This window comes from Nestor notabilis, unplaced genomic scaffold, assembly GCF_000696875.1.
Source record: "Nestor notabilis isolate BGI_N333 unplaced genomic scaffold, ASM69687v1 scaffold2851, whole genome shotgun sequence".
Taxonomy (NCBI): domain Eukaryota; kingdom Metazoa; phylum Chordata; class Aves; order Psittaciformes; family Psittacidae; genus Nestor; species Nestor notabilis.
Window position 1 is genome coordinate 4,513 of NW_009915891.1, and position 15,251 is coordinate 19,763.

Consider the following 15,251-nt stretch of genomic DNA (forward strand, 5'->3'; position numbering starts at 1 on the left):
ACTGGCAGGTAAGGAGAGCAGACAGAATCAGTGTGTCACGAGCTCTGACGTGTGCCAGATGTGGGCAGAGCTCATGGGCACCAGTTAGGCTCTTGCCTGAACTGCTTGCTGGTCAAGGATCCACTGTCTGAGCTGTCACAGGCAGCGAACTCCTCCTGCAGATTGGAAATGAGCTGATTCTGGCTGTGGTACTGTTCTTCGCCCACCTGTGGAACAGGGAATGTTCGCAGATCGGTAACTGCCCCATCTGTTCCTTGGACTGCGTTCAAGAGGGAACCAAAACTGTAAAAGGACTGTGCTCCCATCTAAAGCAAATTGTACTTGAGCTGCTTTTGTCGATTTACAAACAATTAAGCAAGCATCACCATGGTTTCCAGAGTAGTTGGTCACAGTGATTTCTTGTAGAGAAACTTGCTTCAACTGTTAATCCCTCAGGTGCATATGCACACCCTGGACTGCCCCCCCGAGCAGTAGCCTCCCTGCCTAGGAGGTGGCACTTGGTCCCAGATGCTTTTCCATATCCAAGCAAGACATGAGTAGGGCAAGTGTACGAGGACCTGGGGGGGCTACATGTCTTTGTGTTACAGGAGGTGGAAGGATGTGGCCACGTAGCTAGAGCTCTCCAGCTCTGACGTAGTGCTGGGAGTGGGGAGGGATGCTGCCAGAGCCTGCATGGTGCTGCAGTTCAGCAACCGTGTCCTGATCTTCACAGACACCGCACAGAGACAAACCATGAACTGTTTTTCAGGGAAGTCCTTCTGAGAGAAAGAGGCAGGTATGTAAATCTTGTGAAGAGAAGCCTCTCATCGGAGAGAGCAGATACGGTACTACTCAAAGTGTGTGAAAGAAATGGGATCTTCTAGAAGCTCTGTTAGGAGCAGTGAGAGCCTGACGTGTCTTGCATGGACAGGATTCCCTTCTCCAGTGTCTGTCTACTTTTACCCTCGTGAGAAGGTGCAGCTTCCCAGGGGGAGGAATGGGAGGTGAAGCTGCTTTGCAGTGAACACTACCCTTGCCTGCTGCCTGTGCCACCAGGGCTGTCTGGGCAGAGCAGCACAGCGCTGTGGGTTGCCTACCCGCCTGGTGAGTACAGCGTAGGCTGAGCTCAGGATATGGTTTTATCTAGCTCAAGAAGAAATCTGTAAAGTGACTGCCTCTGTCAAGGTTGCTCTCATATGACTGAGACACAGTGACAGGGCTTGACCAGTAGCTGGGGAGATGGTCTCATACTTGTCCCTAACATGGGAAGAATTAAACAGCTACTTTCATTCTCTTTTGAGTCTTGTATCACCCCAGACAAGCCCCTTTGGCCTCCAGTTGTCACTCTCAACCCACCCTTCTAGGCCCACAAAGAAGGGCAAATGCTTTGGGGTTTGTGTAACAAAACCAAAGCACTTTTATATCAGTAAATAAATTAATGTAAATTATTTTTTTCCCCTACTCCTTGTTTTTCCTTCAGTGCCACCTGTTCTTGTTACACAAACACTATGAAGCTTAATAATGGATTGGCATGGTTAAAATTAGCCCAGCAAAAGCCCCTGGCCATGCTCTCTGGCTGTACAGATGTTGCCAAGGTTTCTACCACCTAGGACAGATGTTGCATAGTGGTGATGGCACAGTGGTCTACAGTGTACCATCACACCCCAGAGCAGCAGCAGCTGAGGTCTTGGACTCATGAGTGTGGCTGATTTGACTCAGGGTGACTGCAGCAGTTCCTCCCCTGGGCACCCTGCCTTGTGGAGGAGTCGTCACTTGACTCCTCCTGTTGCTGCTCTTGCAACAACTGCTGGACTGCTGCAGTTTATGGTCCTGGACATGTGGCACTGAGTTCTGGTTTCCTGAATGCCTCTGAATTTGCAGCAGTCGTTGGGCATCACCTGCGTTGTGAGCAATTCAACTGTCCTGGGAGCAGGAGCTGCAGAGTAGGCCTCTTTGGCCTGAGATGGAGCTACGCCAGGTTATCCAGGTGGTACTGTCCTAATCCATGAGTCAGATCCCTGGTAAGCCCTGCCAGGCACAGGGTTACTGCCAGCTGACGCCATTTGGTCTTAAAATGTTTTATGCAGCTCGATTCAGATGAAACACTAGGCAGGACATGGTGAGACCCTGCTTCCCAAAATCATAGCAAATGCTGTTTGTGGAGTAACTGGGACACACCTGCTGTTCTAGTGCAATTTTCTCCTTCCAGACATCCTTTCGGATGTTCACCACATCCTTCTTAGTCACCTTTCTGTTCCTGACTTCACCTTCGTGCCTTAGGTACACAGGAATACTGCCACCTTTTCCCTAAGGAATGGAAAAGAAACAGACACAGGTGAGGCATTCACCTCACTGACAGTGGTCCAGCACCAAAGCCATGTTCTCAGCATCTAAAGCCATTAAAATGAGTCATTTGTGTGGGTCTCATTCCCAGTACTATAAAACACACGTGTCAGCAACTCCGCAGTGTGTCTCAAGTGCTCCAAGGTGGACAAAATGGTACTGTGTGAGAGGTTCTGCCCAAAAACAATAGAAGAGGAAAGATCTTCCTTAGAAACTTCTTTCAGAACTGGCAGGGCAAACAGTTCAAGGTTCTGAAAAGGCTGAGGAAGAGATGTTGAAGGACCAAGAAATACTGCTGTGTCCCTGAGAAGACCTTCGGATACAGTTATGCTTGCTATGATGTGGAAAATCCTTATAACATTTCCTTGTCCCCTTAGCATTTCCTGATTCCCCTATGTGCTGGGGTGCATTGCAATCATAGAATCACAAAATCAACCAGGTTGGAAAAGACCTTTAAGATCATCAAGACCAACTGTTCCCCAGCACTGTCAAGTCCACCACTAAACCATGTCACTGAGGGTCTCCTCTACACAGTTTGGGAACACTTCCAGGGACGGTAACTCCACCACTGTTCTGGGCAGCCTGTTCCAATGCCTGAACACCCTTTTGTGGAAGAAATTGTTCCTCATCTCCAGTCTTAACCTCCCCTGGTGCAGCTTAAGGCTGTTTCCTCTTTCCTATCACTTGTTCCTTGGGAGAAGAGATTTTCCACATCCTTGCTCCATCCTCCTTTTCGGTAATTGTAGACGGCAATAAGGTCCCCCCTGAGCCTTCTCTTCTCCAGACTAAACCCCTCCAGGTCCCTCAGCCATTCCTCATCACACTTGTGTTCTAGACCATTTACCAGCTCCATTGCCCTTCTCTGGGCCCGCTCCAGCACCTCAATGTCTCTCTTGCAGTGAGGGGCCCAGAACTGAACACAGGATTTGAGGTGCAGCCTCACCAGTGCCCAGTACAGGGCAACGATCACTGCCCTGGCCCTGCTGGCCACACTAGTACTGATACACAAGCTAGTTCATGTTCAGCTCCGTCAGTCAGCCTTTTCCGATAGGCAACCTTCCAGCTCGAGACAGTATGAGTTGAGTTATCTTACTGCTGCCACAATAAGTAGTCATTTCCTGTGTAGTCTTGCTACTTAGTCTTATTCTAGTGCTTGTCTTAATTAATCTCATCAGCAGAGAACTAACCTGGGAATAAATGAATACCACTCTGCTAGACAGTTCCCCATCACTGCAGCCAGTGTTGGGGGTAGAGACAGGGGAGAAGGACAAGGGTTTTCAGCAGCAGGAAGCTGTTAATTTGGCTCAGCCAGATCGTGCAGCATTAGTAGGGGGCTCTAGCCCACCTCCATGTATGATGATTCATGTAGCATCATCATAAAGTGTGGCCACTTCAGCTGTGTCTTCAGTACGCTCGCTCTCAGTTTCAGCTTTTCTACTGCACCTGAGTTTTCCCAGCTTTAAAGTTTTCCGTTGTTACACTGATGGGAAGGTGAATATTGAAGACATCATCCACAAAAGCAATTCTCCCACCTTTGTAGTGGATACTTTTACCAATTATTCTCAGTGGAAATAGGCAGCAAAGAAAGCTTGTACATACATGTCCACAGAAGACCTTTATCTCTTTTAGCACTCTTGTTCCTATTTCTTCCAGCCGCACATCCACAAGCTCATCACTGGGCTTCCCCTCAGCCAGACGATGTCACTGGTCAACCCCACCAGGAATCACCTCTGCAACAGCAAGAAGACACTGAGCTGGTAGAAGAGGAGAATGGTTTTTTGTGAATCTCAGCAGGAGCCTTACAGTAGAATCAGATCTCTAGACACCTGGTTTGTCTCCTAAGATCAGTAAGGCAAAAGGGAATACTCTGGCCACTCCTAAAAGCCTCAGAGAAAATCGGGCATTACAGGTAAGAAATGCACCATAGCAAAGTGTTTAAAGATGAGCTGCCTTAAGCAAACCACTACTGAGTACATTTGACACCTGAACACTTCGCCTGTTTTGGCCGGGGTGTTGTGTTGTGCTGAACTCGCTGGAGTTCAGCATGGAAGTTGTCTCGCTCTTCTGCAGTCTCTCTTTGGATTTCCAAAAGTGTTTCATACTCCTTATGGAGCTGATCAAAACTCTTCTGCAGAGTCTTCGTCTAAAGGATATGGAAAGGAGGATTGTAACAAACTAACCAGAGTAACAGAAATTTTCTGTTTCTGACAACAGCTGGACAGCTCAGGAGAGCAGTCAGTGTAGTCCATAGACTTATGGAGAGCTGTGTCTGGATAATTGCTTTGAGATCAGAAGAAAAATAATTTATTACTTTTCATTGTTATCATTTACAAAAACTTCTGACAAAACACGTGAGTGACGCTTTTATACCAGTTTTTGTGTTTAAAAATATATCTTAATCCACTAGGAGAGAACAAGAGAAACACAGGTTTCTGTTCTAGAAATTTTTCCACCCATCTTCTTCACTATATTTTATTTAGAAAGTGTTTCTTTTCAATATGATTTATCTCTGCTGTACTAGTACAAAGGTCTGTTGGGTATCAGAGGTACCCCCACCTCTATTCTGGGTTTTGAGGGCTGTGTCTGTATTTGTTATGCCCTGATGTAGGGACATGAGCAGTGGATCAAACTGTGCTGATGGTCAGGGCTTGGATGAAGCTGCCAATGGCCCAAATGTGTCTTGATCAGCCCAGCACTGCTTTTCTGAAGCACAACCACATGTACTTCTTTTTTTCCTTAATGGAGGTTTTCATCCAACTCTCTTGACAACTGTGCACTAACAACATGGTGGGATCTGATGTGGTCTCTTTTCCACCCTCCTAGAGCTCAGGTCACTACCACACTGCTACTGCAGGGTTGGAAGCAGACCCTATCCTGCATGTGACCTGGCATTGTTCCTGTGCATCTCCAGTACAAGCTAAGCTGTCAGACATTTACTCTGAAAAGGCAGCAAATAGACACAACATGAGGAACCTCGTCCAGAGCTTTCACAGCTGGAAAATGCATAGATCAGCCCCATAGCTGGGTTGATGACCTTGGAGTCCCAGAAGGCTAAAGAAGCCATTTAATTCTACTGGAAAAGGCAAAACCCTAGCTAGTCAGATAAGTATTAGTAGGACAGCAGTGGTTTTGGACAACACTGTGCAATGTATGTGAGGTGAACCTAGTTCATTTATTTATATCTATGATAACTTCAGAGAACAGTGCTCAACACATAGTCTGTAGACTCCTGGTGCGCTGTGGGCTATCCTTGCTTTTACTGTATTAACTCAGGTAAACCTGCTTTTAAGAGTCTGATGGCACACTAATTCTGAGTGCTCAGGCAGTCTGTGATTTCAATAGACAGGGAGCTTTGGGAATTAGAAGACAGTGGCTTTCCATGTATTTTATGTACAAAGAAATGCCATTATGTGAGCTCTGGGTTTACTGAGTCCCTGTCCCAACCTGAATACTAAAGCATCATGCTGTGTTTGTGTATGTGTGGTGTACCTTGCAAATTAGGAGCTTATGCTCACCTCCTGAAGTAAATCGGAGTACTTTTTCTCCAGTAATTCAAAATCTCTCCTGGGCATGTCATGTCCATAGCTTGCTTTCATTTGGTTTAGCATTGCATAGGCTTTTGCGAGGTCCTGCTGGGCTACCTTCAACGCCAAAGTTAATTTCACCACATCTTCACCCTTGACAACAGCCACTGCTGAAAACCCATGACAGTAAAATTGCAGTTGTAGTTTTCAGAACCATCTATTAAGCTTTTAGACCAGATAACCCTACAAAGTGTCAGCAAGAGTTGAATGGGTGCAGACTGTATTATTGCTGAAGAACTGCAAGTTCAGGAGTATATTGCAGTGTTCCCATTCCCACCTACTGTCCTGCCTTGTCTCCCATGGACACATACATACGTGAAAGCTCAGGCTTAGTTTTGATTAACAGAAAAGACCCCAGGTGAGTGAGCCCTTTCTGCAGAGGCAATGGCTACAGGCAGCAAGTAAGAAGCAGTAGCACTATGGGTGCCTGTAACCTGACTGGATCGACAGAGATCATGCACACTGGAAGGGTCCCTACCACTGTGAGTAACCTCTGTGCCAGGTATTTGTGACACCTAAAACGTGGACAGGCACATGGCTGGGTAAGATGTGCTGCCAGTTGGCACTGGAGTCAAAAAAACATGAAGAACTTTTGCATTTGTTTACTTCTTGTGCTGAGCAAGAGTGTACAAGAATATAAGCAATGACTTACAGAATCAGATCACACCCGTAGGTACCTCCCTACTTATTCTCTTTCCTACCTCTTTATGGAATTTTTGTCCATGAATTTCTCTAACTTCTTTCAAGAATCAAAGCATATCTGAGGATATTTCAGAGATACTCTGCATTTTACACTGCTGCATCCATGTATGTGCATTTGGGTCTTTGTGCAGGACAGGTTCTTCCGGACACCCACTCTCTCTACCTTGTTCTTGGCGAGGTCTCGTGTCCAGCTGTGCATTCATATCATTCAGTTTTTCCAGAAGCAGTTTGCGGGCACTCTGCTTATTGAAATAGTGGGAATACTCCTCAGCTACGCTTGCCTGCAGACTCTCCACCTGCAGAAAACAGAGGCTTGAACTGCTCAGGAGCACATCATCATGGAAACTCTGGAATGCTCTGGTGGGTCAGACATAACACTATAGAAAAGGATTGAGGGGATGGAAATATAACCAAAGAGTTCAAACTCAGATGTAGCATGCAGAAGGGTGTTACAGAAGGCTAGTCTGAGTGTTTGGCCTTCTAGAGAGTGAATTATATTCCTTTCATCATCTGAGTACACCATCTCTCTGATGTAAGCCTGTGTCTAGAAAAGCTTCCAGCAACATATTCTGTCCCTGTTGCTGGTCACACAGGAGAAAATAAGCTGCTGCTCTTACCAATTTACTCCGCTGGAACTGGTGACAAAAATGTATCTTGGGCAGCAACATGGGATTGTATTTGTGCTGTATTTTTTATTTCCTGATGTAATTTTGAATTTTAATTGCATTTTAAATTAGTGGCAAAGTAAAACTATCAGAAATCTGGAAGTTTAAGAACTGGCTCTATGTGTAAAACCATAATCTATTCCCATGATACGCATTTCATTATGAGATCACATCCTCTCACTGACAACAGCTGTCTAATCTGCTGGATAGGAATGAATCAAGAGGGTGTTTTACTTGTTGCTCAGAAGACAACTAGTGTCCTGGGGACCTCTGATTATTCTGATTCTGATAAGAATTCTGTATTCCGTTACTGTCATATAAATACCAGCCCACTGTAGCAATGCTGGTCTGCCTGTGTCTCTACACCAACATAACCACAACCATGCTGCCTCCAGCAGGCAAGTCAGCTGCTTAGGTGGCTCTTTCCAAGGAATTTTTCAGTATATATCCATGCCAGTTAGAACAGTTGAATGCTGTTTCAGAAATGGAATTCTGGTTTTAGCAGAATTATTCTTCCCAAACTACTCCACGTAAATTGCAAAACTTAAATAGCCCAAGCTAGAATTTGGATTCTAGGCTCTCTAAGCCAAGTGTAACTTTGTGTAAATTCGCAGTTGCTCCTTTCAGGGATAGTTCTCTATGGCTCGATGAAACACTGAGGCCGGGGAGTATCAGAAAGTGGAACTGGCTAGGTCTAGGACTGCAAATGGAAGAGATACTCATGAGCATTTGGATCTTGCTAGTAAAACCAAAGCCTCTTAACATTCACCAAGTGCTAGCTAGTGAATAAAGAGCGTACCTAGTCTGTCCTGAAACTTGTTCTTCACCTTTACTGCTTAAGCTCAGTGCTTAAACTAGGGGATGAAAGGAAGTTCAGGTACTTGCTCCTGCTCTTACCACACCTCTGACGACAGCGGAATTGCTATAGGTTATATACAAATTGTAGGACAATTTGTTTCTTCCTCTTGCTGATTTTCCACCATGTCCTGGGTTCAGCTACAGCAGTCATTTTTTTCTCGTTCTTAGTAGCTGGTGCAGTGCTGTGTTTTTGACTTTCAGTCTGGGAACAATGCTGATAACACCGATGTTTTTAGTTGTTGCTAAGTAATGTTTACTCTGACCAAGGACTTTCTCAGTCTCATGCTCTGCCAGGGAGGAGGGGAAGCTGGGAGGAAGCAGAAACAGGACACCTGACCTAAACTGGCCAAAGGGGTATTCCATACCACAGCACGTCATGCCCAGTATATGAACTGGGGAGAGTTACCCGGAAGGCCCAGATCACTGCTAGGGTTGGGCTGGATATTGGTTGGCGGGTGGTGAGCAATTGTATCCTCTCCCCTTATTATTCCTCTTCTCATTATTATTGGTAGCAGTAGTGGTTTGTATTATACCTTAGTTACTGAGCTGCTGTTATCTCAACCCATGGGAGTTACATTCCTCCGATTCTCCTCCCCATCCCTCCAGGAGCGGGGGGAGGAAGGAAAAGTAGGGGGGAGGAGTGAACAAGTGGCTGCATGGTTCCGGGCTGCCAGCTGGGCTTGAACCACAACACACCAGGAGAATGATAGAACTATGGAACACACTGCCCAGGCAAGTGGAGGATCACCATCCTGGAAGGATCTCAAAAACTCAGCCAGACAAGCTCATGGCTGAGCTGAAGTAATGTAGGTGATAGTTTTCCTTGGTGGGGGAGGTTGGGCTAGAGACTCTAGATATTCCTTCCAACCAATACTTCTTTGATGATTCCTGAATTAGTTATAGTAGCTAGCAGAGGTCCAAGAATCTTAATTATCCTGATCAGCCTCAGCTGGATTCTCCATCCACCCACCATCTGCCCACAGCCTGTTAAACAGACTGAGGCTATAGAGCTGTGCAGTAGGTGTATCTGCTTCTAGTCCTGTCCCTGTATCCTAACCAGACCTTGGGCTGATGTCATAGGCAGCTTTTTTCCTGGATGGATCCTTTTGGATGTCTGTTGCGGTTTTGTCTCCAGTCTTGACTCTGGCCCTATCTTGTGCTGCTGTCTTCCCCCACCAACTATGGGTGGACCCTGTGCTTAACTGCCTCATCTGGAACTGCTGAGGACAACTGCTACCAGCACCTTGCTTGGTGCTGTAAGACCATGCTTTGACTGCACTGCAGTCACCCTTAGCCCCTGGCTTGTCCTTCCTAATGCAGTAGCTCTGCTCTTACTGCTCTCCAGCAGTAGTGGCATTTCTGCCTGAGTAGCTGAAACTGTCCAAGAACTGTATAAAGTGGAAATTTAAATCGGAAGGACTTAACTAATCTTGCCCATAGATATCAGTGTGACTGCACTGGCAGGAAGATGAACGATGCAGATTTAAAGACACTAAGGTACAGTGTTGTAAAAGAGTGGGCTTATTTTTACATAAGAGCTTAAAACATTAGGACCACGAAGATACTGATTTCCTTCCCTCTTCAGGTGTGACCCTGGAAGAGTGAGCTGGGGCAATGGATGCAAGTGAAGACTTCTGACAGTGGCAGCACAGCCTGTCCCAAGGGAACAGGATATTCTCCAGTCAGCTGCCCAAAATCCAGCAGCACATCTGTGCCAAGTGATTAGTGTCTGCTCCAGAACTTCTACTAACACCGAACGATGAGAGGCTGAGAGGTAAGAGATCACATGTATAAAATGCATCCAGCTGCTATTGGGAAACATTTGACTCATCATTGTCAAAGTTACCCGAGTCTGAAGAGAATTCTCTTCTTCCTTCATGTGGCCAATGATCTTTAACAAATGTTGTTTCTCTTGCTCTAGTATTCTTATTTCCTTTTTCTGCTTTTCCTGCAGTGCCAGTATCTGCAGGATGCACTCCTCTGAGGCAGTTGCAACCATTGCCTTCAGGGGCTCCAGTTCATGGATCCTTCTCTTCTGATAATCTAAAGAAAGCAGAGGTGGGGTCTCACAACAAGCAATAATGCCTGAATTCCACTCAGCTGGGCTGTGGGAGATGGAGCTTTTGCTGCTTGGCCTGGTGAGTGCCTAGGGACAGTCTTTTTTAGAATTATATCCTGTTGTTTATCTAGTTCTGCATATGACCTTGGTCAGGATTTCTGATATCAACTCATTATATTTGTCCTAATTTGGAAAACAGAGGATGAGTAGTATTTTGTTTTCCTGAGTATTTAAAGCTTTGATAAGACATAATGAGCACTGATGGCTTTGTCATGTTTCACTAGGTGGGTAGGTCCCCATCTAAGCACAGGCAGCATATGGGGCTAAAGACTACTGGTAATTAGCAATACATCCTCTTTTCTGAAGGAACATTCTTTGTGAACTTTGACCTGCTTTCTTGTCTCCAAATGCATGGTCTCATGCAACCTTTTGTATACAAACTTCTTGTTTACCCACTCTCCCCTCCTTTTAGGTATGCCTCTCATCTTGCCTTTCTCTTCAGAACATTTAATAAAGAACTCTTGTGTCAATCTCGTACAATATCAGCTACAGCACGGGCACCAGTAATCTCTCTGGGAGCTGAAGCAAAGAAATGTCTAGGAAAGAGTTCTGGAAGGAAACTGATAAACATGATCTAGGAGAAAAAAATTTTTAGGGAGTTTTTAAAATTGAATTATTCACCTGGTTGAAGGTGCAAAGAACCATTGTCTGTAAGGAAGGCCTGTGATTTAGATAGTCCAGCTAACAGGTACTGGGATAAACAATATATATCCTTTAGGAGTTTGTTCCAGTAGAAGACTGATGACATTTGATAGCTGCTCGGTGCCCTGTGTGAAATGAGCTCCTGGTTACAGTCTATTTCTAGCCCTCTGTGATGGTTTACAAAGTTCTGGTATTACTGTAGCATCTGAATGCCAAGCAAAGTTTAAAGCTTACTAACAATGGCCTGTTCAGTTCTGTGCCCTGCCTTCAGGAGTAATTCAAGCTTCAAGTTACCAGTGCAAGTGCCTCCAAATATATTAGTATGATACACCCCACCAGAACTTTGATTGTCCCAGAAAATCTTGATACTCTGCTGTTGCATGAACTGTGTATGTTATGAAGATTTAAAATATCTAAAAATCTTAAATCTAAACATCTAAGATATTCTAGGAAAAAAAGGTTTCCAACAACATCTTATGCATGAAAGAAATTGACCTAATGGACCAGAAAGAAGGTTTTACCAGTTCACATCTGTTTAGGCTGCTCATCCTATGTACGTATGTAACACAACTAAACTCTGTAAGAACATCTCCAATAGTGTTTTTTCCCCACAGGTCCAAGTCCAAAAGCTTACCCAAAGTAACTTCATATTCATACCTTATAGCAGACAGCAGGGGCTTATAGGTCTTGAAGCTGTCTATGAAGAATTCAAAGACCTCTCTGTAGGGCTGAGAGAAGAAAACAAGCTTGAGAAAACATTCAGTAGCCCATTTTTCAAAATTCAGAGACAGCTGTTTTGTCTGGTGCAAATGGCATCTAATGACAGTAAAGATAATTATAAAAATACTGCTAACACAATGCACTTTGTCTCTCCATCTCTGGTCTGTCATTCCAAATACTCTCATGAAGGTGGAGTTCCCTCTGCTGTTGATAGGCACCACAACATGATGGAGAGCAAAGAAAGAGAAGCTTTGATCAAGTCTGTCAGTGTACCGCTCCAAAATGAAAATGATAAGCATTAGATGGAGCTGACTGGAATTCAAGTTACAATATGGATGTAACAATATGGTTGTAAAGGTAGGTAACAAGATCCTATTGCTGCTTTTGTTGTCTATTTTGTGAAGTTCAGTGGCAGAGTGAAGAAAGTCTCTCCGCAGATGAGCTCCTCAGCAGAATAAAACTTGTTCAGAGAGGATAGTCAAACTCCCAGGTTGTATCTGGGCCATGCAAAGACTTCACCAGCAGTAAGTAATGTTCTCATATTAAATACAACAAAACCAAAACATGTTATGTAAGACAGTAAAAAAAAAAGTTCAAAGCATAAACACAGTCATAAAACCTCTACTTTCTCTTGCCATTAGACACTCTTTTTTTCCTTTCCATTCTTCTTCTACCACTTCTCCCATCACTACAAGATTCCTTTGGAATGAGAATTTGAATGAATAAATGCAGAGGAAATCAAATGCAAACTTCCCATGGTCTGCATAAATGCTCTAATGTCAGGATATGACAACAGCAGGAGTACCCACTCCTATCAGTGTTATAAATTAAAGTGGTGATTCTCAATCTCTCAGTGAGATGTGTCCTCAAACACTCACCACAAACGTCCCAGGATCAGGCCCATTAGAAACTAAGAATGTTGGGGATCCTGATTAGGCTCAGGTAAGAGAAAGCCTCTTTTTGTCACATGCAGAAATGGAACTTCAGAAAAGAGGTTTTGCAGTGAAAATTTGGGAACCTTCACCCTTGCTGCTTGATGGGTTTAGGCAAAATCTCCAGGAGTTTAGCGTGTAAATTCTGTTTCACATCCACTTTAGATTATCATGTCTTTTGAAGACTTGGGCTTTGATTTGAAAATGGAAACTGTTATAGAAGATGTGGAATACATGAGAGATGCAAACAACCCAATGACATGCAAACAGCAGCAACCCAATATATAAATAAACTGAATCCTGTGCAAGTTCTCTAGTCTGAGCTACAAATCCTGTTATTCAGTACTACCCATAGGTGCCTACTTTTCTCATGTCCTTTTTCCTTTGAATAGCAAATTTAAGTACCCATCTCAGCACTTCATTTCAAGTCAAGAGAACCTTGCATCAGACCAGTAACTTCAGTTCCTGGGCATTCTCTTTACAGCAGTCAAGAGCCTGCAGCTCCTTCTTTAAGTAGGACACCATTTGCTCCAAGTATGGTGGCTTTGGAATGGTGAGAAGGGCCTGTTTACTGCTGCAGAGGCACAGGGAAAGAATGGATGCATGAACTTAAGTGTGTCCTATACATAAGAATGAACTCATAATAAATAAGCTCGAGGATCTTGATTTCTTCCTACTGCCCTTTTTTTTTTTTTTTTTTACTGTAGTACATATATATTCTCTCAGGTAAGGGAAAATTATATAGCATACAGTGGACAATTTAAAATTCCTTGATGAAGCAGGAAGCTATTCAAGACATCCTGCTATTACTACCTCTTGGCTTAAGAACTTCATAATGGGTTTTGGTATAAAAGGCCAGGTGACTGGGTTCTCTGTATCAGAAGAGAATAAATACTAATTGTGTATTTTCTGGGTCAAGGAAAACAGCTGTTTGAAGAGAAAACTGAAAATATATTAAGTTTCAGGAGGTTCTAGATTCCTCAGGAACCTCACTCAGTGTCCTTTTGCTGGATTTTATTATCATATGATTATTGTATCGTATTTATGAGTTAAAGCTCATTTAGTTCCATGCTCCTGCCACAGGCAGGGACACTTTACACTAGACCAGGTTGGTCCAAGCCCCGTCCGAGCTGGCCTTGAACACTGCCAGAAATGGGGCACCCTTCTCTGTGTATTTCATATTACAACCAGCTAGAATTAAAACCAAAAAGCCCACCTACCCTTATTATATCATCCACAGAGGTGTCCTGCTGTCTGTCAGAGCCCTGAGTGTACCAACAGGCTCTACAACCTTTTCCCCTTACTCATCAGGGTTTGGGTGCCTTTGGTCAAGGGGAGCTGGGACCCCACAGGGTGACAGCAAGGAAATCAGGGAGTAAGGCACAATGCCACAGGACTTGAACAAGAAAAGCAGAGCAGGTCCCTTGACAGTAGCCTGGGTCACCTGTAGTTCAGTGATGGTCAGGCAATGATGAGGAAGGTGCAATGTCACCTGGGATGTCAAATCAGCAGGCTAGGGTCAGTGAGGTATGAGACACATGGCTACACCACAGCTCCAGTAAGAACCAACGGTGAGTGCATCTGAGTGAAGGCTTCTCAAATCTCCTTCTCACACAGCTTTTTCCACAGTACCTGATCTCAGGTTATACAGTTGCGCTATACCAAAATCAGTCTTGAGCCCAGGCACTCAAGAGCCTAGGACTGAAGAAGAGCTCGCAGAGCCTGTTGGTGCACTCAGGGCCCTGACAGAATCCTGTATGATGTTGGTCAATGAATCACTAAATGATAGCATGGTATGGTGATGTTTATACTAAGCATGACTCATTATTACGTTAATACTTGACATCTCCTACAGAGCTACTAGTCAGAACCAACAATCTCTTCTCTGTTATGCTGAACACTTGTGGGGTAACCCAACATTATTGTTCTAACACTTTAAGAGGTTCTGCTTTGTAAGGTCTTAGTTTTCAAAAACCTTCCAGCAATTCTGGTGACTTAACCAGTAGTATGGGCTGAGCTTACTTAGACTGTCTCTCCTTCGGGGCGTAGCAGGGTTTGTGATTCCTTAGCACTGTCTGTCCACCTGCAAATGCAGGCCATATGGACCAAGGGCCTTCAGTCAAAAGCTGACTGATTGAAAGGAGAGAATCCTTTTGCTGTAGTTGGCACTATAAACTCACCACAAAGAGCCAAAATCCAGAGTTGGTACAACTGCCTATGAAAGACAAGGGCTGAACCCTAAAACTCTTCTCAGCCGGGACTGACCATACCTAAAAACTAAGTAAACTTTTTTTGTTCTTTGAAGAAATTATCTCCGCAGACTAGAAACCACTCGTTACACACCTCTGAACAATCCCCTGGTAGCTCTTGTTCATGCTGCCTGGATTACATGATTGTGGGAAAGTGTTCACATCTTTGGGTGCAAAATGATTTCTTGGTCTACACTGGGACCACTGGAAAATAAAGCACCACAAAACCAACCAGAATTTTGCAATAACCCAGATGAAACCCAAACTACCAGGTTTCACTCTGCTCTTGTTTGCAGTGGGGAGATTTGCCCTAAAGTGTCCCCCCAACCGGAAGGGCGTACAGAGGTAGGTTAACTCATAGAGACTGAGTTTTAAAGACAGGCTGGTGACCCTACACAAAACAGCTGATTTGCATCAGTCTAGAATGTAGTGAAGGTAAGGTCTGAGGACCCATAAAA

General features: G+C 44.4%; 1 protein-coding gene across 1 annotated transcript in view; it reads right to left on the reverse strand.

Annotated features, from left to right (window-relative positions):
- TSNAXIP1 (translin-associated factor X interacting protein 1) overlaps positions 1–14,919 on the reverse strand; it is a 16,581-nt gene extending 1,662 nt beyond the window's left edge. The window contains 11 exon segments of the mRNA XM_010024339.1: positions 97–206; positions 2,158–2,286; positions 3,922–4,052; positions 4,306–4,465; positions 5,838–6,013; positions 6,772–6,904; positions 9,978–10,174; positions 11,527–11,620; positions 12,995–13,118; positions 14,567–14,674; positions 14,888–14,919. Coding sequence (XP_010022641.1) covers positions 97–206; positions 2,158–2,286; positions 3,922–4,052; positions 4,306–4,465; positions 5,838–6,013; positions 6,772–6,904; positions 9,978–10,174; positions 11,527–11,620; positions 12,995–13,118; positions 14,567–14,674; positions 14,888–14,919 — 1,394 coding nt within the window.
- Between the last annotated feature and the right edge of the window lie 332 nt (positions 14,920–15,251).